This window comes from Ictalurus furcatus, chromosome 5 (assembly GCF_023375685.1).
Source record: "Ictalurus furcatus strain D&B chromosome 5, Billie_1.0, whole genome shotgun sequence".
Classification (NCBI taxonomy): Eukaryota; Metazoa; Chordata; class Actinopteri; order Siluriformes; family Ictaluridae; genus Ictalurus; species Ictalurus furcatus.
In genome coordinates, this window is record NC_071259.1 from 31,671,845 (window position 1) to 31,699,719 (window position 27,875).

General features: G+C 47.3%; 1 protein-coding gene across 1 annotated transcript in view; it reads right to left on the reverse strand.

The window, feature by feature from the left end:
- Positions 1-449: 449 nt before the first annotated feature.
- Positions 450-27,875, reverse strand: part of notch2 (notch receptor 2) — a 57,985-nt gene continuing 30,559 nt past the window's right edge. The window contains exons 3-34 of the mRNA XM_053625934.1: positions 22,195-22,460; positions 20,268-20,609; positions 18,624-18,746; positions 18,275-18,508; positions 17,245-17,400; positions 16,380-16,568; positions 16,133-16,246; positions 15,862-15,975; positions 15,479-15,712; positions 14,777-14,887; positions 13,648-13,840; positions 13,359-13,501; positions 12,306-12,419; positions 11,999-12,118; positions 11,748-11,900; positions 11,018-11,246; positions 10,367-10,568; positions 10,073-10,226; positions 9,722-9,906; positions 9,397-9,529; positions 8,890-9,132; positions 8,417-8,529; positions 6,498-7,030; positions 5,861-6,211; positions 5,633-5,775; positions 4,226-4,430; positions 3,741-3,819; positions 3,488-3,635; positions 2,496-2,818; positions 2,264-2,411; positions 2,086-2,183; positions 450-1,980 (exon numbers count right to left, since the gene is read on the reverse strand). Coding sequence (XP_053481909.1) covers positions 520-1,980; positions 2,086-2,183; positions 2,264-2,411; positions 2,496-2,818; positions 3,488-3,635; positions 3,741-3,819; positions 4,226-4,430; positions 5,633-5,775; positions 5,861-6,211; positions 6,498-7,030; positions 8,417-8,529; positions 8,890-9,132; positions 9,397-9,529; positions 9,722-9,906; positions 10,073-10,226; positions 10,367-10,568; positions 11,018-11,246; positions 11,748-11,900; positions 11,999-12,118; positions 12,306-12,419; positions 13,359-13,501; positions 13,648-13,840; positions 14,777-14,887; positions 15,479-15,712; positions 15,862-15,975; positions 16,133-16,246; positions 16,380-16,568; positions 17,245-17,400; positions 18,275-18,508; positions 18,624-18,746; positions 20,268-20,609; positions 22,195-22,460 — 7,354 coding nt within the window. The 3' untranslated portion in view covers positions 450-519. The remainder of the gene's footprint in view (positions 1,981-2,085; positions 2,184-2,263; positions 2,412-2,495; positions 2,819-3,487; positions 3,636-3,740; positions 3,820-4,225; positions 4,431-5,632; positions 5,776-5,860; positions 6,212-6,497; positions 7,031-8,416; positions 8,530-8,889; positions 9,133-9,396; positions 9,530-9,721; positions 9,907-10,072; positions 10,227-10,366; positions 10,569-11,017; positions 11,247-11,747; positions 11,901-11,998; positions 12,119-12,305; positions 12,420-13,358; positions 13,502-13,647; positions 13,841-14,776; positions 14,888-15,478; positions 15,713-15,861; positions 15,976-16,132; positions 16,247-16,379; positions 16,569-17,244; positions 17,401-18,274; positions 18,509-18,623; positions 18,747-20,267; positions 20,610-22,194; positions 22,461-27,875) is intronic.

A 27,875-nucleotide genomic window follows, 5' to 3' on the forward strand; every position in this document is an offset into this window, starting at 1 on the left:
GATATTTAGATTTGTTCCCCGTATGAAAGGTCCGAAATGCAAATTGATGATCTCCCCCGATGCCCCACCCCCCGAGCAAGCCCCACCGGCATAACGTAGCTGGAAGCATGGCTACCTGGAGACGCGTATTTGACTACACAACATCTTTCCATGATCCGATCCATATCCAGATCCAAGACCTACGACGTGAGCAAGTGTAAACAGGGTTTTGAAGACTTTGTCAGTCCCGAGCATCAGGAGAACGCTTCATATCCACATCGTCGGATAGAAGAGGGTTACCGATTGCATATAAACACCGCTGGTAGGTGACTATCTGCATAGTGTATAAAATAAAAGACAGAGCAGTGTGTATGAGAGAGAGAGAGAGAGAGAGAGAGAGAGAGAGAGAGAGAGAGAATGTGCATCTCTTAAAGATCCAGGAGATAGATTTATGCTGATAAAGCTCCATTTATGAAGTTAAATTGCATATAAACACCACAGTTGGGTTAAGACACAGCGACGAGCAGTTCCTCGGCATTATTACGCGTACACGCTGCTGCAGGCTTGCTGCTGTGGCGCCGGCTGCGCTGGCTGCGAGGGCTGCGGCTGCAGCAGAGGAGCCTGCTCTGGAACGTGAGTGTGTGCGTGTGTGTGAGGGTGCACGGCGTGCGTATGCAGCGCGCCGTGTGGGCTTGTGGTTACGTCGGACCAGTCTGAATGCGAGTGAGGCGACGACGAGGAGGACCAGGGATCGGGCGACTCTGGTGACGGCGTCAGGTACGGGTGCTCGCTAGAGGGCAGAGCTCCATGACCTGGGGTCGTGACCTCAGAGCCCTGACCCGGGGTCGCTACCGCTTCTGACCCGGCGCCGCTGGCGTAGCTGCGGTGCGATGGAGGAGTCGGGTATTTATCCACAGGGCTCTGCATTTGCTGGTGGTACGGTGTCAGCTGCCTCACCTGAGGCTCTGCGATGTTATGGGCGTGGCCATGCAGGTGTGGGATGCTGTGCTGTAGCCCGGGCTCCTGCATGGGATACATCATCTCCTGGCCGCAGTGCATGTGGTTAAGGCCCTGGGTCTGGGTTTGACTCGCTTGCATGGGCCCCTGCTGGTTTGGTTTGAGAAGTGCCTGGTTTCTGGAGGCCATCATCTGGAAGGTGACAATCGACGGAAGCTGCTCTCGGCTCACGGAGACGTTCACGGGCCCCAGGAGCCCCGAGCCGTGATGGTGCTGCGGCAGGCCCGAGTGTGCCGGCGCCATCTGGTGGGAAATCATGTGGCCGAAAATGTGGGGGGAGGCGTAGCCGTGCTTAGCCACGCCAACCCAGTTCTGCTGCTGCCCTAGCATGTGGCTGACGGGAGGCAGGAAGGGGCGGGTCGAGGGGCTGGTCATCAGCGGAGGTGATTTGGCCATGTTGGCAGCTCCTGCGGCATCCGTCGTGTACGAATGCGGCGATTCTAGCGAATCCACCGGCGACATCGTGACCGAGCTTTCTGAAAGAGCGCCCGTGCCGGCGGTTGTCACGCCCTTGGTGCCGTTAGTGTTAGCGGTCACGGTTGCTATGTTGTTACCGCTGGACGCAGCCAATCCTGTCGCTTCTCCTCCGGCTGGTTTCTTCCTCCGTTTTGACTTCATCTCCTTCAGATCTTTGACTCCGCCCCCAGCACCATTAGGGCCGGTGAGTTTGGCGGCTCCGCCGCCACGCCGGTTCTTCTTGTTTTGTTGTCCCGGTCGCATGCCAATGACCCCGTTACCGGTGCAGACCATGGAGGGGTGTCCACCCCCACCGTTTCCTACATGGTTCGATCCAGAATGCGGGCTGTGCACGAGATTGTACTGGTCGAGCAGCCGAACGATGTCGTGGTGCATGCGTTCCTGAGCCGTATCGCGTGGCAACCGGTCCAGGTGATCAGTGATGTCACGGTTGGAGTAGTGATCCAGGAGGACCTGAGCCGCCTCGAAACTGCCTTCGCGCGCCGCCAAGAACAACGGCGTCTCCTCCTGAACAAAAAAAACCACAAAAAAACAAAACTCAGAATCCAACAAAGACCTGCTGATTTTGGTAATGTTTGGTGTTTAAAGGCTGACTGGCACGCAGACGCTCACCTTGTTGTCCTGCATGTCTCGATTGGCGCCGTTCTTCAGCAGCACCAGCGTGGCCTCCACATTGTTCACGGCAGCAGCCCAATGCAGAGCCGATTTACCTGTACAGATAATTACCTCACCGTCAGTTTACATGATTCAGAAGATAGATCCAGTGAGTATGTGCGAGTGTGTGTCCTACCGTGGTCGTCCACAGCATTTACATCGGCGTGGCAGTGCACCAGCTCCTCCACCATGCCCTCCACGGCCAATCTGGCTGCCAGGATTAAAGGAGTCGTTCCATCGTTCATCCTGGAATCCAGCTCCGTGGCGCGATTACGTATCAGGATCTAAAACGGAGCGGTGTGTAAAAGTAAGTAAACAGATGAAAAAGTCTTCATGTTAGCTCGTGTTCTTTGTGGTCTTTCTCTAACCTGGAAGACTCCCTGTGCGTCGGCGGCGATGGCCGCGTGCAGCGGCGTGCGGCCCATGTTGTCGTGAGCGTTGGGGTCGGCACCGGCGTCCAGCAGCCTCTTGGCGGCGTCGGCGCGGGCGTAGCGGGCGGCCAGGTGGAGAGCCGTCTCGCCTGTGCGCTCTGTCTGTGCGTTGAGCGTAGCACCCTGGGAGATCAGGTCGCTGATGATGTTCGTGCCTGGCTCGTCGGCACCGCTCTCCTCCTCCTCCTCGGCTAAGACGCTAACGCACTCGGGACTGCTTCCGCCACGCAGAGACGCCAGCATCAGAGGAGTGAAACCATCTGAGAGAGAGAGAGAGAGAGAGAGAGAGAGAGAGAGAGAGAGAAAGGAGAAAAACAATTATGAACCAGACAACAAGCTTGTAACCTCATCAAGAAATCGATTTTCTATGCATATGCAAATTGAAAACACCCTCAATCCGACAAGCTCCACCCCCCATTTTTTTTTCCTTTCTTTTAAAGTATTGTCACATGGCTCATATTTGCATATCGCAACCTAACTGGCTCCTATATTTTATGATATAATACCACTATAAGTACCTGTTGCACGTTTAATTCTATAACAGGTTTTAAAATGTCGGAATTATTTTTAAAAAGTTGCTACAGTCACCATTTTCACACTCAAATTCTTTAATATTTAACATTTTATTAGTTTTATTATTTTTATACGGTCCCACGGGCAGTTGACAGATGTGGAAAATCGGTGTTTTCATTTTAATACTTTTCCTGTTACATTATCCGTGTTTATACTAGCATTTATTTTCTGTTTATTACTGCTTTAGACATCTTCCTTAGAATACCTAGGTAGTATCTAATAAACTGGCACCCGAAACTACATATACACACTGTAATACACGCTGTTTGTATTTATTTTTGTTTTGTGGTATTTTCTGTTTAGGTAATAATTCCTCTCAAGTCCGGTTCATTCTTATTTTTTAAACGGGTAATTACCGGGTCCTTTCACGTTGACGTCCAGACAGTCCATATCCATATCGGCCTGAGGTGGGGTGAGGGTGATATCGGCAGCTTTACGGTGCTGCAGGGTCCACTCACGACGATCCACTCCTGTGTCCACCCCCAACAACGGCTTATCTTCCAACTGAGAGAGAGAGAAGAAACAGAGAAAGATAGAAAATAAATGTCTTAAATACTCTGTTATCATCATCGGAGTGTGTGAACGCAGACGTGAGTGTGTCCCTCTCACCCTTGGCTTCTTGGGCCGAAGTTCCTCCTCTGGCCAGTGATGACCAGAACTTCCGTCCATCTGTGACTTCTGCAGGCTCCTATAAGAACAGCAGGGACAAAAAACCATGACGCGAGGGATGGCATGGTTCAGATTACATGTATATTGTTTTTTTTAACCATGTTATTATTTCGCTTTGTTGTAAAAACTCAGATTTAAAAAGCACATCAGGCTCTGCCCAATTAGTTCCTGATCAGCATAAAAGTACTCGTAATTATAAGCGGGAACTAAAAAGGTTCCAAGAACTGTGGCCCAGGAGATAAAATTGGCAGTGGAAACACCTCTAATGTTCTTGAAAAGGTTCCTTTGTTGAATATTAACCTTATTTTTTATGACATCAAGGAGTTATCAGCTATTCCTGCTGGTTTCTATAACCTATAATCTAAAAAAATCTATAACCGCATAAAAATAAATAAATAATTAAATAAATAACCCCCCCAACTCACTTCATGCCGAAGTCGTCCTGACCAACAGGCTCTCTCCGCTTGCTGTCCTTCTTGGCCAGGAAGCCGTCCGGCAGCCATAGGAGGCCTTGCTTGCGTTTACGTTTGGCAACCAAAACGCCCAAAATCAGGATAAGCAGGATGATGGCGGCTGCCACGGCGACCAGGTAGAGGAGAGATTGGTCAGGCCCTTTAGGGGGTGGGACGCCTGGAGGAGAGAGCATTAACACAACAATTGTTATATTTTTTGTTTATTGTAATAAATATTATCTCTAAATATATAATATAACCACATCATTAAAAATAATAATAATAATAATAATAATAATAATAATAATAATAATTCAGTGTAATGTAAATAAAATGCATTTGGATAGCAACCACAAAACACTAAGAATGATATATTTTTAAAAATCAACAAAATAGTAAACACTACATCTGACAACTGTTTTATCTATTAGAGGTATTTTAAGGACATAATTATATTCAAATGCTGTTATACCGTACGATGTTGCATGATTAACGCTGCTGTTATACCGCACGATGTTTCATGATTAACGCTGCTGTTATACCGCATGATGTTGCATGATTAACGCTGCTGTTATACCGCATGATGTTTCATGATTAACGCTGCTGTTATACCGCACGATGTTTCATGATTAACGCTGCTGTTATACCACATGTTTCATGATTAACGCTGCTGTTATACCGCATGATGTTGCATGATTAACGCTGCTGTTATACCGCATGATGTTGCATGATTAACGCTGCTGTTATACCGCATGATGTTGCATGATTAACGCTGCTGTTATACCGCATGATGTTTCATGATTAACGCTGCTGTTGTACCGCATGATGTTTCATGATTAACGCTGCTGTTGTACCGCATGATGTTGCATGATTAACGCTGCTGTTGTACCGCATGATGTTGCATGATTAACGCTGCTGTTATACCGCATGATGTTGCATGATTAACGCTGCTGTTATACCGCATGATGTTTCATGATTAACGCTGCTGTTATACCGCATGTTTCATGATTAACGCTGCTGTTATACCGCATGTTTCATGATTAACGCTGCTGTTATACTGCATGATGTTGCATGATTAACGCTGCTGTTATACCGCATGATGTTGCATGATTAACGCTGCTGTTATACCGCATGTTTCATGATTAACGCTGCTGTTATACCGCATGATGTTGCATGATTAACGCTGCTGTTATACCGCATGATGTTGCATGATTAACACTGTTGTTGTACCACATGATGTTGCATGATTAACGCTGCTGTTATACCGTACGATGTTGCATGATTTTTTTTTTTTTAGAGATGATTAATCACAGCAAGACAAAAATAAACAAAAACAAATGCAAAAGTAGTAGAGTTTATAAAACCCGAGGCCTGACATACTGTCCACAGAGAAGAGGGGATAATGCAGCTTGGTTTCGAGGGCTTCGGCCGCGATGTACGAGGCAGCCAGGTCGGTGTTGGAGAAACATTCGCTGGATGCCTGAGTGCACTGACGGTTATCGATCTCCAAATACACCATCGACCTGGACAGAGCCAGCAACACATCCCATTAGATCCACGCAGTTTCAAGACCTTTTGGCTAAACTGTTACCGTTTCAGAAAACGTACCCAATAACCTCCGTCGGCACCTCCCTCTTGCCGAGTCGTTTCCCGTTGGATGCGCCGGCGTGCAAGTCGTCGTGTCCGTTGCCGTAATACGGATAGACCATGGGCTCCTGCTGATCGTTGAACTTGAGGCGCAGGTTGGTGTGAAGCAGCAAGCCCAGCGAGCGAAGGAAGCCCTTTATATCTCCCAGCAGCTCCGTGGGCTGCAGCAGCACCACGATGACCAGCGTGCCCTCCGCCAGCTGAGGCGGCTTGTCGGTGGAGCAGTCTAACCCGTCCCAGCCACACGCCTCGGTGTTACAGCCCTCGTTACAGTGGCCGTTCTGGTAGTGGTCGCGGCAGTACCGGTCATACCTGCGGAGCGATGAGGCGAGAGTGACAGATAAAGCTACATCAGTACCATATTTGGTTGAGCCGTAATGACAGATTACGCCAAACGAGAGCGCAATTAGCTAAAAACCATTAAAAATGTTTACAGGAATAAAAAAAAAAAAACAGTACAAAACGGTACTTGTTGAAACTGTAAAACTTTTACACGTTTGTCACCGTTTGTTGATCTGCTGCTCAAACTGCCTGAATGCCTGGCTGAACATTTCCACATATATAATCAGCACCTCTGGGTGGCGCTGTGGGTACGTACTTGCACGCGCCAGGCGTGGCCGGCGAGCTCTTCTGGCACTCGAAGCTGTCAAAGAGGCAGCCGGCGTTGTCACACTCGGGGTCGCAGCGGCCGTTATGAAAGAACTTCCAGCACGACACAGAGGCGGTGCAGTTGTCCCATGGGCGGAGCCGGCGCAGCGTGCAGTCTCCTCCGTCCCAGTCGCACTCCGCATTCTTACACTGTGGGTCGCACACCTTGTCGCCGCGGCGAACCTCACACTCCAAATAAGGGCAGGACATGGACCCGACTCTGATCTGGCAGTGCTCTCCGCTGTAGCCGTCCGGGCAGCGGCAAAAGAACGAGTAAGGTTTGTGCAAGTCTTTCATGCACACGCCTCCGTTTTGGCACGAACAGGACGGATTTTCGTTTTCGCACTGTGGGCCCGAGAAGCCGGACGGGCAGACGCACTGCAGACGGCCGGAGGGGGACGCCTGGCAGTGTCCGCCGTTCTGACAGCGCAGGTTGGCGCAGGTGTAGCCCTCGTGCTCGCCACAGTTGGAGCCCGTATAGCCCTGAGAGACAGTTAAAAATGTAAAACAGTAAATAATTTCATACAGAGGATGGAAATTTCACCACTAAGGGTAGGCGATATGGTGGTGATGATAATACCGTACCGATAACAATACCGTGATTAATATTGTCAGATCGCATGATATTAAAAATTGGGACGATATCACGAAAATATCATCACGATACCAGAAGACGTTTCTATGAAACACGATTTAAGAGCGAGGGGGAAAAAGAGGGAAAATTTCCTCACCGTCACATCCCTTTCTTCAAGTATCGTGATATGATATTTCTGCCATAATCGCCCCACCCCTTAGCCATCACACATACACACTACACTATACGACGTACACTACCTGTCAAACGTTTACACACACTCATTCTTTATTTATTTCCCCACATTTTAGAATAATAATAAAGTCATCAAAGCTCTGGAGTAACCTAATGGGAATTATGTTGTGATAAATAAAAAATCAAAAATAAAGAATTATTTTAGCATCTTCAAAGTCGACGCCGTTTCTGCCTAGAGTGTCCGGAAATGTATTCTTAGCGTTTTCTCAAGCGATTTCTTGAGGAATTTCCTCGAGATGGTTTTTAATCAGTATTAAAAGGAGTTCCCACTGACGCCGGACTCTTATCGGCTGCTTTTCAGGAATATTCCGCTCCGCGTCATCCGTTTAAAAAAAATATTTATTCGTAATTAAAATTTTTGTTTTCTAACGAAAGAAATGAAGACGTCGGCACGATTATATCTTTTGTCTAAGACACCGATTTCAGTCATTTAATCATACGCCTTCGGATCAAAAGGTTTTTAACGTCATGAGAACGTTTCAGTCCAGTGTCCACAAACTTTTGACCGGTAGTGTGTATACCTACTCGTCATCTAAAAAGACGGTATTTACTCTTAACAGGGCAAGTTTCCTTTATATATCGCCTTTACAAGACATACATACATACATACATACATACATACATACATACATAAATAAATAAATAAATCGCACACAGGCAAGGCAAACCGTTCCAACGTTCAGCTCCGAACGAAGAGAAGCCGGAACGGAGAGCATTCAGTGTTTCAGACTCAGAGAGAGAGAGCTCTAATTTTTTATTTTTTACCTGATCTATGTTGGCCCTCTCCCTTTTAGTGCAGGCGTGAGGAAAGGGAGAGAACAAGCAATGGTTAGAGAAGAAGCCATTTTATAGCATGCAGACAAAAAAGAAAAGCAGAGCAAAGAATCAAGACTCAAGAATCAAGAGCAAGACAGGAAAAAAAAAGAATTGAATTCCCCCAAAACCATGACTGCTTAATAATGAGCTTTTATTAAAACTGTCTTGTTATTGGGTTTAATTGTGTAATAGATAAAGTCACACACACACACACACACACTTACAGGTAGACAGGTACAGCTGTATCCATGGACTGAGCTCATGTTCATGGAGCACTGGCCTCCGTTGTGGCAGGGTTTCGACTGACAAAGATCAACCATCGACTCACAAAGATGACCTACAGGACGGGGACACACACACACACACACACACACACACACACACACACACATCATAACAATGAGATCACATAGTTGTGCATTTCACTAAATAAATAATTCGTTAAGAACCTAAACCAACCACGTTTCCGCTCGTTACTAAAATGAAGGTGCAGTAAGCCCCGCCTCCACTCTATTTTCATTGGCTGCTGCTAAACATCGTGTTCATTTCTGCCTTGAACGACAGATGACTCCCATGACGGAAGCTAAGCTGTGTCAAATGGTTACATTTTCCAGAAATAAGGAAAAAGATACTGGTGAAACCAATATATTTTAAAACCAGATTAAGTTTAAGAATAAAAGATGAAAGACGGTCTCACCGGTGTAACCAAGACGACAGCGGCACTGAAAGTCGTTGGCTAGCTGGACGCAGTCGAGGCTGCCGGACTTGTGGCACGGAGACGGGCGGCACTCGTTGATGTCTCCTTCACAGTGCTCGCCGGTGAAACCGGGAGGACACACGCACTCGTAGTGACCGATACCGTCCACGCAGCGACCGCCGTTCAAACAGGGCGGGCCGGACTCCACTGCACACTCGTCGACGTCCTCCTCGCACTGCTGACCTGAGAGACGGACACAAAAACGATACACAGATCTACGATAAATACAAACACAAGAATGACGGACAATCTTTATTTTCGACACAAGTCCGACACCAGCGCTCCGAGCTTCGAATACACAGTGCTGCTGGATTCTTGATTCTGATTGGTTATTATCTAAATCCATGCTAATATCGGTCTGATACCAATACCTGGTATCAGACTGATGCTCTTTAATGACTATCGCACTCCAGTACACCTCTGTGTGTATGTGTGTGTGGGGGGTACCTTTGGTTCCAGGTGGGCAGGAGCAGTAGAAGTGGTTCACCAGGTTGATGCAGGTGCCTCCATGACGACACGGGTTCGACTGACACTCATTCACATCGTACTCGCAGTTCACTCCCTGATACCCGGGCTTACACTGAGAAAGAGAGAGTGAGAGAGACAGAGAGAGAGATAGCAACAGAGAGAGAGAGAGACATACAGCCATATAATATCACAACAAACTCACCCTGCTTCTTGTTACAGAAAGGTGTTGCAGTGTAAATATGATGAAGGAGGTCTGATAACACGAATAATAAATAACGGTGTAAAGTGTGTTTGTGTTTTTTACCTGGCAGTCGTATCCTCCCTGGTAGTCCACACACACCCCTCCGTTCCTGCAGGGACTGGACAGACACTCGTCAATCCCTATCTCACAGTAGCTGCCAGTCCAGCCCACCTGACACGAGCAGTAGTGTGTATTATCCTTGTTTACACACACTCCGGCGTTCAGACACAGCTGCTCCACTGCTACACCTGAAAAGAAACACACACACACACACACATTAACTAACCATTAGATCTCAGCACAGGCTTGTCTTTCCTTCTTTCTTTCATTTTATATCTCGGTGGTCTTATTAATCATTTTACTGATCAATTTTAAAGCGATAGTGTTTTCGATTCGCAGTTCATCTAAACGGACCTTTCTTGTTGGCGGCGTTTTGGCACGAGATGTTGGGGATGTCACAGTAGAGGCCGCTCCAGTCCTGAGGACACCGACATCGCCACGCCGTCTCCTGCTGCACACACTCTCCGCCGTTCTTACACTGGATGTTTCTGCACAGATCCGCCATCGACTACAAACACACACACAGAGCAAAAAAAAAAAAAAAAAAAACACAAACATGATCAGGTGTACAATATATGTATGCAAAATATGTAAGCACAATATACATAGGAAATACTTCTGTGTGTGTGTGTGTGTGTGTGTGTGTACCCGGCAGAGTCGGCCGGTGTATTCCATAGGACAGGTGCAGTGGAAGGTTCCCAGGCCATCCGTGCAGGTGCCCCCATTTAAGCACGGCTGCGATTCACACTCGTTAATCTCGTACTGGCAGAACGTGCCGGTGAACCCTGCACGACATCGGCAGATGAACTGGTTTATACCGTCCACGCACGTGCCGTTATTCAGACATGAGCTGCATGAGAGAGAGACAGAGAGAGAGACACACACACATACTTATCAGGCACAAAAGTACTCATCAGCACTATAATCACTTTCTGTTACACAACAATAAATTCCCAATAATAATAAATATGGTGACAATATATTGATTTTGTCCAAATACAGTCATCACAGGAAATGCATGCACGCAAAAAAAAAGGTTCTAAAGCTTAGACTCCTTCAAAATGAATGAAAATAAACATTTCTACATAAAAAATAAAATACTATAAAGAGCAGTAAACAGTAACAAACTAAACTAAGTCGAAATCTGGAGGAAGAACTCTGCTTTTTATTAAACATCAGTACAACTTGCCTCCAAGATTTCTGCAGAGTGATGTATACAGTATTTTTTTGGACGATAGACGATACAATATTTAAAACGCACTTGTTTTACGGCGTGAATTAAAAGTGGACGGTGCTTACGTCTCGGTGCATTCGGGGATGTTGCGTTCGCAGTTGATGCCGTCGTAGCCGGGCTGACACTGGCACGTGTAGCTGTTGACAAAGTCAGTGCAGGTTCCTCCGTGCCTGCAGGGGGAGCTCTCGCATTCGTTCACCTCCTTCTCACATCGCTCGCCGTAGAAACCCGGCCTGCACTCGCACGAGAACCGGCCCACTTTGTCGACGCACGAGCCTCCGTTGATACAGGGGTCTTTAAAAAAAATAAATAAAAGAGAGAGAGACGCAGCAGTACGAAGATTACATCACACTCACAAAGTTGATTATTTTCATATAATCTTATATGAAATATATAATATTATATATTATAACAGCACATCCCCAGAGTGTTTTTTAATCTAAATCCATGCTAATATCATGCTAATACCCCACCCCGAGTTGTTACTATAGAAACGATAACGTATTCATTAGTTAACACCTTCCGACCGATCGGAATCAAAAATTCACCAGTGGTACCTTACGACCAATCGGAATCAAGAGTTAACCAGTAGTACTTCTGACCAATCGGAATCAAGAGTTGACCAGTGGTACCTTCCGACCAATCGGAATCAAGAGTTAACCAGTGGTACCTTCTGACCAATCGGAATCAAGAGTTAACCAGTGGTACCTTCTGACCAATCGGAATCAAGAGTTAACCAGTGGTACCTTCCGACCAATCAGAGGTGTGTGTGTGTGTGTGTGTGTGTGTACTGACTGGAGCTGCAGTCGTCGATGTTAGTCTGACAGTTCACTCCGCTGTACCCGGGCTGGCATCTGCACTTGTAGCTGCCTTGATTGTTCAGACAGTGAGCTCCGTTCAGACACGGGTTCTTCTTGCATTCGTCCACGTCCTCCGTACACCGGGCTCCTACACACACACACACACACACACACACACACACACACTTTAATACCTACTAAAAAGCCACTCAGTAAGAATATGCTCCTCCCAGTCAGCACACTGACCTTGCCAGCCACTGGGACACTTGCACGTGTAGGAGGTGTAATCCAGCGACGGCTGACACACGCCTCCTCTCTGACACGGCTGAGCTGCACACGGCACTAACTCTTCCTCGCAGTGACTCCCTGTGAGACAGTAAGGACAGGAGTGAGAATAAAGGAAGCCTATAAAGGAAGCTAGCTGTTAGACTATAGCGAAGTTGATTCTGACTCTCTAGGACTCTCTGTATGGACGTCGTGACATTCACTCTCGAAGCCCAATCACGTCCTTCATCAAGAAGTATTAACGGCAGTAAGTGTTATATCTCCGTACCTGTGTAAGGCAGAGGGCAGCGGCAGGTGTAGCTGTTAATTCCATCGACGCAGGTGCCCTTGTTCTCACAGGGGTTCGACTGACACTCGTTAATGTTTATCTCACAATTCACACCTGAGAGAGAGAGAGAGCGAGAGAGAGAGAGACGGACAGAGAGAGAGAGAGATGGATTGAAAGAGAAGGGGAGAGAGAGAGCGCGATAGAGGGAGATAAAGAGCGTGAGAGAGAGACAGAGTCAGAAAGAAAAAGAGAGAGAGGAAGAGAAAGAGAAGAGAGTGAGATAAAGAGAGTGAGAGACAGAAAGAAAGAGAGAGCGAGAGGAAGGGAGACAGAGAAAGAGGGAGATAAAGAGAGTAAGAAAAAGAGATAGAGACAGATAGAGAGAGACAGATTAAAAGAGAAGAGAGAGATAAAGAGAGTGAGAGACAGAGACGGAGAGATGGAAAGAAAAAGTGAGAAAGAGAGAGAGAGAGAGAGGGACATAAGGAGAGATAGAGAAAGAGAGAGGGACATAAAGAGAGAGAGAGAGAGAGGGACATAAAGAGGGAAAGAGAGAGGAACATAAAGAGAGAGGGAGAAAGAGAGAGGGACATAAAGAAAGAGAGAGAGAAAGAGAGAGGGACATAAAGAAAGAGAGAGAGAGAAAGAGAGAGGGACATAAAGAGGGAAAGAGAGAGGAACATAAAGAGAGAGGGAGAAAGAGAGAGGGACATAAAGAAAGAGAGAGAGAAAGAGAGAGGGACATAAAGAAAGAGAGAGAGAGAAAGAGAGAGGGACATAAAGTGAGAGAAAGAGAGAGGAACATAAAGAGAGGGGGAGAAAGAGAGAGGGACATAAAGAAAGAGAGAGAGAGAGAGAGAAAGAGAGAGGGACATAAAGCGAGAGAGGGAGAAAGAGAGAGGAACATAAAGAGAGAGGGAGAAAGAGGGAGATAAGAAAGAGAGCAAGAAAGAGAGATAGAGACAAATAGAGAGAGACAGAAAATAGATAGAAAAATGGAGAATCATGCTAACACACACTAACACACACTAACACACACTAACACACACTCACCAGTGTAGCCAAGCTGGCACTTGCAGGTGTAGCTGTTGACAGAGTCCAGACAGGTTCCGTGCTGACAGGGGTTCGGCTCGCATTCGTTTTTCTCCTGATCGCAGTTCTGACCCTCGTAGCCAGGTAAGCACACACAGCGGTACCTACACACACACACACACACACACAAACACACAGTGAGCAAATGCACACAACAGGGGACTTATTTATCATGCTGTTGGTAAATGGTTCTCGGGAGAGTTTACAGAAGAACAGAGGGATGAACGGAGGGATGAACAGAGACTCGTACCCGTTCTGCACCTCCTCGCACTTTCCCTTGCGGCAGGGTTGCGGGGCGCAGTAGTCCGCTCCGGAGTGGCAGAGCAGGCCGTGAGTCCCCGCTGGACACTGACACTCGAACCCGTTCACTTTATCCACACACGTCCCTCCACTGAGACACGGGTTCGAGCTGCACTCGTCTATCTCCACGTTACACCGCTCGCCTGAGACACACGGACACGGGATGAGGATAGAGAGGGTACAGTGAGAGGCATGGGAGGGATGAGTGTGAGAGATGGAGAGAGAAAAGGAGGAAAAAAAGGTGTAGAGCAAGGAAGAGAGAGGGAGAAATAAAAGTTCAAAAGAAAGAAGGACAGAAAGTGAAAGGAAGAGATGGATGGAGTGAGTGAGAGACAAAACGAGGAAAAAGAGATGAAAGGAAAAGAGGCGTTGAGAAAGAGGAGGATGAAAGAGCGAGAGATAGAAGGAAGATAAGATGGAAAAAGAGAGGGAAAATATGAAAAATAAAAAAGGGCATAAAGGAGAGAATGAGAGGAGAGAGAGATAACAGAAAAAAGAGGAAAGGAGCGAGAAAGAGGCACAGAGAGAAAAAGAAAGAGGCACAGCGAGAAAAAGAAAGAGTGAGAGACGGGAAAGATTAAAGAGGAAGGGAGAACAAATGAAGAATAGGGACAGATATAAATAAAGAGAAAGAGAGACGGATAAGGCAGAAAGAGGAAAAGAGGGTGTGTGTGTGAGAAAGAGAGTGAGAGAAAGAGAGAAATAAAACAAGACAGATACAGGCAGGCAAGAGTTAAAGGGCGAGAGAAAGAGAGAGAGAGACAGAAAGAGAGAGCGAGACAGAGGGAGAGAGAGAGAGAGTGAGAGAGAGAGGAGAGAGTGAGAGAGAGAGAGGAGAGAGAGAGAGAGAGTGAGAGAGGGAAAGAAAGAGAGAGAGTGAGAGAGAGAGAGGAGAGTGAGAGAAAGAGAGAGAGAGTGAGAGAGAGAGGAGAGTGAGAGAGAGGAGAGAGAGAGAGAGAGAGGTTATTTTACATTTGCCACTTAAGTGTTTATGAATGGAATGCCCGGCATGTGCGCTATGGATAAAATGTGAAACTGTAAATGTATACAAGGGCGTGTGTGTGTGTGTGTGTGTGTACCTGTGTATCCAGGCGCGCACACACACTTGTACTTGTTAATTCCATCTTCACACACACCGTGCTGACACGGGTTACTGACGCAGTCGTCGTAGTTGTTCTCACAGTTCATACCTGTGGAGAGACGGAGAGAATGTAAACCTCACGTCAAGAGGGAGACGGACGTGCAGAAAGACCTGAACGGCCTGTTTCAGGGTCCACACACACACACACACACACACACACACACACACACACACCCCAATCATTCATTTATTACTTTTAACCAATAAGATCCTGGCATGTATTTTTTTCTTTTGTTTTTATTTCAGTGTTTTTTCCTCTTGTTTTACATCGTTCCTCTGCCCACGACCACGTCCTATTTATGAACAGAAGCCATATTTATTTAATTAATTTCATACATATTTATTTAATTAAATGTTATAAAAAACCCAGCATTGGATAAACATAAGTGCAATACTACAAACATCCACTAGGGGGCTGTATTTGCTGGCCTGCTAAACACAATTACCTGAACTAGTGTATACACACACACACAGTGTGTGTGTGTGTGTGTGTGTGTGTGTGTGTGTGTGTGTGTGTGTGTGTGTGTGTGTGTGTGTGTGAGTGAGTGAGTGAGTGAGTGAGTGAGAGAGAGAGAGTGAAAGCACTAAATATAACCACATTCAAACTGAATTATTCACCAAAATGAACTGTTTGTCTCACCAGAGGTTCCGGGCTGGCACTGGCACTGGTACTCGTTGACGCGGTCGACACAGCGCCCTCCGTTCTGGCACGGGTCGCTCTGACACTCGTTTATCTGCTCGCTGCAGATCTGCCCCATGTACCCCGGTAAACACTCGCACGTGAACATGGCGATGCCATCCTTACACACGCCGTAGTGGCAGGGCTTCGGGTTACAGTCGTCCACGTTCTCCGAACACAGGGGACCCGTGAAACCTAGAGAACGGTGGGGATTGACTGATCAGTTTCCGGTGTGCGCACGAGAGAGAGCGAGAGAGAGAGCGAGAGAGAGAGAGAGAGAGAGAGAGAGAGAGAGAGAGAGAGAGAGCGAGCGCGCACGCAGGAGGTGTGTATCAAACAGGTACCTTCCGCACACTCGCACTCGTAGCTGTTAGGCTGGTCGATGCACTTGGCTCCGTTGTGGCACGGCGTGCTCGCACACTCATCAGTGTCTATCTGGCACATCTCTCCCGTGAAGCCTGATGAAGAGAAACACACACACACACACACACACACACTTAATTAAAGCATTTAACACACAAGTCACCCATACCAATACCAACACATTTAGTCTTGGTAAACAGTACTTCAGCGTGTGTGTGTGTGTGTGTGTGTGTGTGTGTGTGTGTGTCTCACCCTGAAGACACTCGCAGACAAAGCCGCTGACCTGATCCCGACACTTTCCGCTGTTGAGACAGGGTGAACTGGCGCACTCGTCCACTTCAATCTCACAGTGGACTCCTTCAAAACCTGCACACACACACACACACACACAAACACACACGGACAAGGAAAGGTCAGTGTTTAAAATAAGAAGCAAAAATACGTGGCAATATGCATGCGTGTGTGTGTGTGTGTGTGTGTGTGCGCACTTGTTTCTCACCTGGCATGCAGATGCAGGTGTAATCGCCGATCTGATCCAGACAAGTGGCGTCGTTCTGGCAGGGGTTCGAGCCGCACTCGTTCACATCCTGCTCGCAGCGAGGTCCCATGTAGCCACGTGCGCAGTTACAGATGAAGGAGCCCTCCGTGTTCTCGCACGTGCCGCCGTGCTCACACGGGTTCGCCCGAGCTGAGAGGCACACGGCAGAACGTCCATCAGCGACAGCGCGGGAAAAAAAAAAGGAAAAACATACAACTTGGTCAGGGTGAGAGGCTTTACAAAGCAGCTGTGACAGAAAACTAATCGACCAATCAGCATCCAGAATTCAAACACGCTAGCTGCAGTGTAAATCTCTATAATTCCCCCGTTCTTTTTTTTTTTTTTTTTTTTAAACCGGACTCCATGTTAAACAGTCAGGTAGTTTAAACCTGAACACCTCTTCGCTTCATTATTAGCGAATTGGTGAACAGCAAACAGGACACGTGCTTTTTTCTTTTTCTTTTTTTCAAACCCCTCAGTTCTTGGAAACGTGTTGAACTTCTTGCCTGTGAAACCTGCACACACACACACACACACACACACACACTGTAGATGACTGATTGTTCCTTAAACGGAAAGCGACAAGCTACAAGGAGCCTTTATCTCTCCTGTGTCTGACTGCAAGGGGTTCACAGGGAGGGCAAAGACACCTCGAGACGGGTAAGGCGTTTTAAAGAAGCTTTGATGACGACCTGGGTGCTGATTAGTAACGAGAGGGAGAGCGAGAGAGAGAGAGAGATAAAAACGAAGAACAGAATTTCTAAGGAAATAACAAGGAGATAAAGTGACAGGCCGAGGGACAGAGACAGAAAGATGTTACACGCACGGATGTTGCACTCGTTGACGTCATCGTTGCAGGTGTTGCCGATGTATCCCGAAGGACAGTTGCAGTTGAATTTGCCGTTCACCGGATTGGTGTCGCACTGAGAGCCCGCCCTGCACGGGTTACTAATGCACGCATCATCAATGTGACACAGCAAACCTGCATGAGGAAAGAAACACACACACACACACACACACACACACACGGTAAGTCACTCAATCCTATCAGCGAGAACATCTATTACAGAACAAGCCCGAGCAGGCCCCGTTACGCCACACGGTGCCATTTTGGTGCACTTTTCCCCAAACCGCAATTTTATACGCCACTTTTTATACCGCGACATTTGCGAATTGGGACGCAACGTACGTATATTCCTTAAAATAGGGGCTGCGAACTGATCCAGCGTGTCCAGATGAGGCCGACCGATCGACACAGCGGTCAACAGCGGTCAGGGCGCGCCACAACACACCCCCTGAAGCGAGCTAGCTAAATACAAAGGAAAAAGTTTTAACGAGGGTCCTTCGAGAGGCGACGTGTAAAGACGGAATCGCGAGCTCGCTCTCGGATAAAGAGGCGTACCCCGGCCGGAAACTGCATTAAAGAACAGACTTTCTGAAAAAGTTAACCGCTAAACGTATCCGCGACCTCGTAGGTACGACCGCAAGACACGCCCGTCCCTACGGGTTACAAACGCCCCGCCCCTTTTTTTTTCACACCGCATTCTTGTGCCGTGTAATAGTAGATGAGACGGAAAAATGCAGATAAACAAATTCGAGAGAGCGTTCCGGAGAGTCACGAGGAAGCGATTCGACTCTGAATCGACTCGGGTGTAGGACGTGAATCAGACACGGGTGTCACGGCGAGTCGTAGCGCTGCTGTGAGTTCTGGAAATTTGGACCGCCGGGAAAAAAAAAAAAGAAAAAAAGAAAATGCGATACAGAGAGCGTTTTAAAAGTAGTTATGTAGAACGTCATCTAACGAATCGAAGTGAAAGAATGGATCCGACTCCGATTCGGACCCTGAGGAGACTCACCGGTCTTGCCGAAGGGGCAGCTGCAGAAGAAGGACGCGACGCGGTCGAGGCAGGTAGACCCGGCCGAGCAGGGTCCGGCAGCGCAGTCGTCGATGTTCTCCGAGCAGTCCAGGCCGCTCCAGCCGTTCACGCAGACGCAGGTGTAGCCGCCGGGCGTGTTGCTGCACGTGCCACCGTTCTGACAGGTGTTGGGCTGCAGGCGACACTCGTCCACGTCGTCCGTGCAAAACTGACCTGAAGGAACGTCAAAGGATAAAGTTTTTCTCTTTAAAAAGGGCTTAACAAGTCGCAGGTCACGAATCTGTCAATCATCCCTTCCAAATCAAAAAGACATCCCACAGGCTCGTACCGGTCCACTCGGGCGGACACTGGCAGTTGTAGGTGTTCACTCCGTCCATGCAGGTTCCTCCGTTCTGACACTGATGATCCGGACAGTCGTCGATATTCACCTCGCAGTTCGTGCCGTTAAAACCTGACCGCAGACGGAGACGGAGGAGTGGAAACAGTCGTCAGTTTATTACACAAATAAATCACATCAAACCCAAACCCTGTAACTGACTCCTACATGTCAGTGGTTTATAATCCCTCTCTGAGAATCAGATCCTAATCGTAATCACACTTTATTAAACATTCATCACTCTCTGCGGCGTTTGTTTTTTTTCCTTTTTAAAGTAATTCGCTTTCCCACAGCTCGGGTTCTCGGCCTCGGGGGAGACGCCGGTCACGGCTTGCCGCCTCGTCGTGCCAACGCGCTCGCCTTTAAACTCGAAACTCCAGAAGAGGAATTTCTGTGTTTGAACTCCAAACACATGAGTGACGCGCTCGGCGCAGAGATAAAGGGAGAAGGAAGTGCGGTTTGAATGTGAGCACTAATAACAACAATAATACAGCAAAAAAAAAAAGATTTAATAAGTAGCACTTTCTTCACACTCGGGGTCAGGTTACACACCGACACAAAATGAAACAAAAATACAAAAATGTAACACGTTAAAGATGGGGTGTTACTACTGCTAGAAATACTAATACTAATAATAAAAGTAATAATACTGAAACTACTAATAATGATTTTTCTCTTTTCTTTTTATTTATTTATTTTTTTTCCTCTCCCCTCTCAGTAGCGAGTTTAATAGTTATTTTTCCTCCCTCCCTTAGAACACACTTGAATTGTAACATAATAACAAAAAACAACAACAACAACAACAACAACAATAATAATAATAATAATAATAATAATTTTTCTCTCTCTTCCATTTCATTCCCTCTTTCTAACTGGGGTTTAATTATTATTACTATTATTGCTATTATTATTATTATTATTATTGTTGTTGTTGTCTTTTCTCTCCTGTTTTTATTTTTTCTCCCCCCCCCCCTCCCCCGCTCTCTCTCGCTCTCGGTGGAACGGCTTTGATATTGCAACATGTTAAACGTTGTTAGAACAGACCGGCGAACAGTCGTGGAGATTAAAGGTGGAGTTGTATTGGCGGTGGCGAGGACACGTTCTGAAGAGGATCTTGCAGACGCAGGACCCAAACGTTCTTTCCCCCATGACAGTAACGACGACGACGACAACAACAAATCGGTGCTAAAAATGCTAGCAGCCCACATTTAAGCAACAAAGCTGTAATTTAAACACCCGCAGGAAACTTCCTGGAATCTCTGAGACCGGGATTCAGAGAGCTGAGCTGCATATTAAAGAAAGAACACTGCAGCCCGACTGTGAACAATACTGAATTTTTTTTAAAAAATAACCTCAATAGTATCACCGGGAAGGAGTGTATGTTTCAGGGCTTGTTAAGCTGCAGATCAGAGGGACGCTCAGGGGAAACCCGATTCTTTTTTGCTTCCTGGTTCCACGTGTCGTCTTTTTTTGGACTGGTTCTGATCAGTTTGTCTATTGTGCGTTCCTATTGTTAGCAAAACCGTCGTGTAAATCGTCCTCTAACCACCCGTGATGCTAATCCTCTCTTGCGATCGGGTCTAACCCCGCTCTCACCTGGAAGACAGTGGCACCAGTAGCTGGTCTCGGATGTCTGTCTGCAGGTTCCGCCGTTCATGCAGGGTGACGGAGAACACGGGATGTACAATTTCTCGCAGTTGGAGCCCGTAAACCCGGCGGCGCAGTTGCAGCGGTACGAGCCGGGGACGTTCACGCACTCGCCGGCGTTACGGCACGGGGACGGCTCGCGCATGCACTCGTCCACGTCCTTCAGGCAGCGGGGCCCGCTGTACCCGGGAGGACACCTGCAGGAGAACGTTCCGTCACGAAGAGACGCACAGGTTCCGCCATTGGAGCACGGAGAGGAGACGCAGCTGTTCACTAGGTCACATCGCTCACCTGGGAGAGAGACAACACACACACACACACACATTAACATCTTAGATATCCCCTGTCATACAGGAAAATAATCATGTTTCTGCACTATTCATTTTCAACGTCCTGCTTAAATACGTCATATAGTGTTCACTTTAAGACTCGACCTTTTAGTTTATACCGTTTATTTAAAATACTTTATTTATTTATTTATAACAGAGGGGGAAGAGACAGGGCAACAAAGAGGACATACAGAGAGACAGGAAAAAAAAGAACAGGACAGGATGACAAAGAGGACATACAGACACAGAGAGGCAGAGAGACAGAGGGTGGCATACAGAGAGAGAGAGGAGAAGAGACTGTGAGAAAGATGGAAAGAGAGACAGGAAGACAGAGAGAGAAGGATAGACAGAGAGACAGAAGGACATAGAGACGGACAAAAGAACAGAAGAGACAGAAGCACAGAGAGACATACAGAGGGACGGACAGAAAGGACAGTGAGACAGACAGAAAACTAGAGGGACAGACAGAAAGGAGGACAGACAGAGGGAAAGAAAGAAGGACAGATAGAGAGACAAGGACTGAGGGACAGAAAGCAGGACAGAAGGACAGAGAGACACAACGGACAGACAGAGGGAGAGAAGGACAGACAGACAGAGCAAGAAGGACAGAAATAGAAGGACAGACAGAGGGACAGACAGACAGAGAGAGAAGGACAGACAGAGGGACAGAAGGACAGACAGAGGGACAGACAGACAGACAGAGGGACAGAAGGATAGACAGAGAGACAGACAGAAGGACAGAGACAGAGGGACAGAAGGATAGACAGAGAGAGAGAAGGTCAGACAGAGGGACAGAAGGATAGACAGAGGGACAGAAGGACAGACAGACAGACAGAAGGACAGAGACAGAGGGACAGAAGGATAGACAGACAGAGAGAAGGTCAGACAGAGGGACAGACAGAGAGACAGACAGAGAGACAGACAGAGAAGGTCAGACAGAGGGACAGAAGGATAGACAGACAGAGAGAGGGTCAGACAGAGGGACAGAAGGATAGACAGACAGAGAGAAGGTCAGACAGAGGGACAGACAGAGAGACAGACAGAGAGACAGACAGAGAAGGTCAGACAGAGGGACAGAAGGATAGACAGACAGAGAGAGGGTCAGACAGAGGGACAGAAGGATAGACAGACAGAGAGAAGGTCAGACAGAGGGACAGACAGAGAGAGAAGGTCAGACAGAGGGACAGAAGGATAGACAGACCGAGAGAAGGTCAGACAGAGGGACAGACAGACAGACAGACAGAAGGACAGGCAGACAGAGAGACAGACAGAAGGACAGAGACAGAGGGACAGAAGGATAGACAGACAGAGAGAAGGTCAGACAGAGGGACAGAAGGATAGACAGAGGGACAGGCAGAGGGACAGAAGGACAGAGACAGACAGAGAGACAGACGAGGGATAGACAGACAGAGAGGTGGTCAGACAGAGGGACAGAAGGACAGACAGAGAGACAGACAGAGAGACAGACGAGGGACAGAAGGATAGACAGACAGAGAGGTGGTCAGACAGAGGGACAGAAGGACAGAGCAAGAAGGTGTATATTTTACCTGTCCATCCAGGTGAACACTGGCAGGTGTATCGGTCATTGGGCAGGAGGGAGCAGATGCCCCCGTTGCTGCAGGGGTTCTTGGGGTAACATGGAGAGTCGTTCTGCACTTCGCAGCGCGAGCCGGAGAACCCGAGTGGACACACACACTCGGGGCCACTGGGCGGCCCGCTGCTCGCCATCCTACAGCTCCCTCCATTCACACAGTAATCCGGCTGGCACAGGTCCTTATGGTGGCAGTACTCACCCAGGTAACCCGGAGGACACCTACACACACACACACACACACACACACACACACACACACACACACACACACCCCACAGGAAAGCATATTTATTGTACTATACATTTTTTTTCTTCTATGATCACAGTAATTGTTCTAAGTGTGTGTGTGTGTGTGTGTGTGTGTGTGTGTGTGTGTGTGTGCCACACCCAATCAAAGGAAATGAACATTCTGAAACATACTCTGATACATGGAAACGCAAATTCAGCGTTAATCCCGAACACAGGAAGAAAAATATTTCAGAGGTCAACACTGTGTGTGTGTGTGTGTGTGTGTGTGTGTGTGTGTGTGTGTAAAAAAGTGGGTCTGCAAGTACTGCTGAAGTTGTGTCAAAATCTGTATTGCATTTCTGAGCCATTATGTGTACACATGCCGAGAGAGAGTGTGAGAGTGTGTGTGTGTGTGTGTGTGTGCGCGCACACATGTGTGTATTCCTGTAAGGTCACAGCAGGACGTGTATCTGCATTGCGTTATTTCAGTCCAGACCTTCCAGAGAATGACGCGAAAAAGAGAAATTACAGCGTTGCAAAACAGCACTGTGAAACTCCCTCTCTCTCTCTCTCCCTACATCCTCTAATCTGTCTCACTCTCCTCTGTCTCTCTCTCTCTCCCTACATCCTCTAATCTGTCTCACTCTCCCCTGTCTCTCTCTCTCCCCCTACATCCACTAATCTGTCTCTCTCTCTCTCTCTTCTGTCTCTCTCTCCCTACATCCTCTAATCTGTCTCACTCTCCTCTGTCTCTCTCTCTCTCCCTACATCCTCTAATCTGTCTCACTCTCCTCTGTCTCTCTCTCTCTCCCTACATCCTCTAATCTGTCTCACTCTCCCCTGTCTCTCTCTCTCCCCCTACATCCACTAATCTGTCTCTCTCTCTCTCTTCTGTCTCTCTCTCCCTACATCCTCTAATCTGTCTCACTCTCCTCTGTCTCACTCTCTCTCCCTACATCCTCTAATCTGTCTCACTCTCCTCTGTCTCTCTCTCTCTCCCTACATCCTCTAATCTGTCTCACTCTCCCCTGTCTCTCTCTCTCCCCCTACATCCACTAATCTGTCTCTCTCTCTCTCTCTTCTGTCTCTCTCTCTCCCTACATCCTCTAATCTGTCTCACTCTCCTCTGTCTCTCTCTCTCTCCCTACATCCTCTAATCTGTCTCACTCTCCTCTGTCTCTCTCTCTCTCCCTACATCCTCTAATCTGTCTCACTCTCCCCTGTCTCTCTCTCTCTCCCTACATCCTCTAATCTGTCTCACTCTCCCCTGTCTCTCTCTCTCTCCCTACATCCTCTAATCTGTCTCACTCTCCCCTGTCTCTCTCTCTCCCCCTACATCCTCTAATCTGTCTCACTCTCCTCTGTCTCTCTTTGTCTCTCTTTCTCCCTGCATCCTCTAATCTGTCTCACTCTCCTCTGTCTCTCTTTCTCTCCCTCAATCCTCTAATCTGTCTCACTCTCCTCTGTCTCTTTGTCTCTCTCTCTCCCTCCATCCTCTAATCTGTCTCACTCTCTTCTGTCTCTCTCTCCCTCCGTCCTCTGTCTCACTCTCTTCTGTCTCCCTCTCCCTCCATCCTCTAATCTGTCTCACACTCCTCTGTCTCTCTTTCTCTCCCTCTCCCTCAATCCTCTAATCTGTCTCTCTCTCTCCCTCCATCCTCTAATCTGTCTCTCTCTCTCTCTGTCTCTCACTCACCTTTCTCTGTCTCTGTCCCTCTCTCGCTCCCCCTGCCCCTCAGTCTCTCTCTCCATCCCTAACCTGCATCTCTCTCCCTCTCTGTCCCTCAGTGTCTCTCTCCATCCCTCACTCGTATCTCTCTCAGTCTCCCTCTCTGTGTCTCTTTCTCTCAGTCCCTCACTTGTATCTCTCTCTCGCTGTCCCTCTCCCTCTCCGTCCCTTAGTGTCTCTCTCCATCCCTCAGTCATATATCTCTCTCCCTCACTTTCCTTTTCTGTCTCTCTCCTTCGCTCACTCGTATCACTCTTTCTCCCTCCCTCCCTACCCCTCAGTCTCTCTCTCCATCCCTCACTCGTATCTCTCCATCTCCCTCTCTGTCCCTGACTCAAAGCTCTCTCTCCCCCTCCTTGTCTCTCACCTCTCTCTAGCTCTCTCTCCCCCTCCCTCCCGGTCTCTTGCTCGTCTCTCTCTCTCTCAACTCAAAGTCAAAAGGTTGCTTTACTGGCATGATAAATATTAACATTTGTATTGCTGAAGCTCGAGTACAGACCCATTAGAGAATAACTACAGAAATAAATAAGCATTCTCACTCATCTTTCTCCTTCTCTCTGCCCCCCTCCCTCTCTGTCCCTCAGTGTCTCTATCCATCCCTCACTTGTATCTCTCTCAGTCTCTCCGCCCCTCAGTCTCGCTCTCCCCCCATCCCCCGACCCTCGCCCTGAGTCACGAATAGCCCTGACGGTCATTTCCGCCGGTATTACTCAAGCGCTCTCGTACAAAGGTTAGAGCAAGCGAGTTTTACTCAAGCATTACTTTAGAAGCCGAGAGACACCGACAGAGGGGAAACAAACAAGCGATACAAAAGAGGAACAGAAAGAAGACTAGCGTGCCATCAAAACATCAGTAACCGCTGGATGACATAAAATAAAACGAAGGCGACTTTAACACCTCAGACGGCGAGCCTCTGCAGCACCAGCTGTTCGTGTGTCGTGTTTATTTTTAATCAGATGTTTCTCGCTAGTTCTCTCTCAGCCTGTACCTGCTCCGCTGAATCGTCACCGTAACATTTAAAACTGTTTCTTCAGAATAAAATCACACCACCGTCTCTTTTCTTCCACTTTCACGCAACGCGTCGTAGACCTTCGGAATTTACTTGTACGCCTAGCACGGGAGTTTTATCTGCGTGTCTAGTATTCGTAGCCTTCAGCGACGTGCAAATGTCCCCGCGACGAGAGAAATACGTACACACGTTTTTAAGAAAACTTACTTTTTTTTTTATTTCTTCTTTTTTTGTAAGGTGAGGTGGCGATTACGGTTAGGGGGCGGGGCATGGCATTATTAACAATCCATATACATTGTAATGCCAACAACATGTACGTGTGTGTGTGTGTGTGTGTGTGTGTGTGTGTGTGAGAAAGAGAGAGACAGAGACAAAGAGAGAGAGACAGAACACAGAGAGCAAGATAGAGAGACATAGAGAGAGACATAGAGAGAGACAGACAGAGAGACAGACTACACACTCAACTTTACAGGGGGAAAAAAAAAAATCAAAGGTTCTGCGGATGAGTCCTTTTACATAAACAAGGATTTATCCTTGGACTTTGTGTCGCTAAAAAGTTCTGGCACCCCTACACTCGAAACACACACACACGAGAAGATCTTAAGACTGAAAAATCCGAAGTGTGACATAATTAGTCTGTTCAAGATTAGTCCAAGTATATGAGCATGACTGTTCTTGTCTCTGTGTGTGTGTGTGTGTGCGCGTGTGTGTCGAGCCGCCCTGTCCCACTGCAGGGTGCGAAACCCCCCCCCCCGGTGACCTGAAACGGGGGCAGAACTGTCTCTCGGGGAAGAACTTTCCCTCTTGTGACTAACTGGTTTTATTGGCCGCGTTAGCTCCGGTCCGTTAAAGACGCGGGAGGCTTCGGGTTTAATCACAACAGCACATGACCAGCTCGTAACCGCACATTCTTTTTGACGTTTGTTGCGCCTTTGTTGCGCCGTGATTGCTAAACCAGCTTGACGGACACGCCTCTCGAAGGTGTTAGGAAAACACAATAAACACTGACACACTCACACACACACACACACACACACACACAAACACACTGTGAGTAACAATAACACCATTTGGGAAACACTTTTACCTCCTGCACCGTCGAACACACAGAAATTCCACACTGAAACACAGGAAATACTCTGATTGGCTGGCTGGCGTCGCACATATTCTATTCATGATCCGAATAGAAATAACGCTAATTACGCGAAATAAAACTTTTTTTTTTTTTACAAAGCAACGATCCTCCGCTTGATTAAAGGATAAATAAGGAATAGAAAAGTACAGGAAACGAATCTACAGCGAGATACGGACGACTTCTGTTCTGTACGCAGTGAGAACGGAGTGTCCTCTTATACGACACCAGTTACGCCTGCATTTCTTTATTTATCTGTAAACAGCTACGTTTTAATGTCCTGCTCTCGCTTACGTTAGAGCAGATGTAAATATTCCTTCTCTCTCTCGCTCTCTTTTTTTTTTTTTTTACTCTGGAAGTGAATAACTAGATAAAGCAGGTGAGAGAACTGACTCCGTGATGAAGTTTAAGGAGGTATGGGGGTTAAGATAAAGGAACTGTGCAGGGGGGAACTCGGGGCCGCCTTAAACAGAGCGAACGCTCAGACACCTGATGAAACACACACATACACACACACACACACACACACACACACATACACACACACACACACACACACACACACCTTTACACAACACTTCTAACTCTCGGTCCTAACTATTATCTATTTATTAAACAGATCCGTGCGTGCCTGTCGTTCTTCCCTCATTTCATCCATCCTTTCGCTCCCTTCCTTTTCTTGTTCCGTCACCTCTTTCAATATCTTCTCTCCTTTCTTATATTCTCTTCCCTCTTTCCTTTTTCTCTTCCTTCCATCCTCTTCTTTCAACAACTTCTCTTTCACTATATACTTTACTCCCCCCCCCCCCGCTCCTTTATTCCACCGGCTCTCTTTCCTTTTCTTTCTATCTCTCTCGCTCCCTTCCATCCTTCACTCTCTTCTTTCTTTTGCTCTCCTCCTTCCTTCCTTTCGCCATCTTCCTTCCTTTCTTTCACTCGTCCTTCCTTAGACTTCCTACCTCCCGCTCTCTTCCTTCCTTCCTTCATTTCACTCTTCTTTCATGATCTTTCCTTTCTTTCACTACATTCTTCACCCCCCCCCCCCCGCTACTCTCTCCCTTCTTTCCTTACTTCAGTTGGCTCTCATTTCTTTCTTTCTTTCTTTCTTTCTAACTCAATTCAACGTTAAGTACTTTACTGTCGTGACTGTTCACATGCAACGTTGCCAAAGCATCAATACAGAGAGCTCTCCTCTTTCCATGTCTTCCTTCATTTCATTCACTCGTCCGTCCTTCCTTACTTCCTACCTTCCTTCCTTTCTCTCTTCTTGGCATTCTTTCGCTCTCTTTACTTTCCTTCGACTGATAGAGAGCGTTAACAACACTTACTGACCAAACAGAAACCTGGCACGGAGCATCAGCGGCTAAAGTCATCTATGGCTTTCTTTGTTATCCTTCATAAATTTTTGTTCTCTCTCTCTCTCTCTCTCTCTCTCTCTCTCAATCTCGCTGTAAGTGTCAGATTTCTACAGATGGTTCTCGTTAGCCCCCTCCACCGATTCTCACTCTTTCTCTCACTTCTTTCCCTCATCATCCC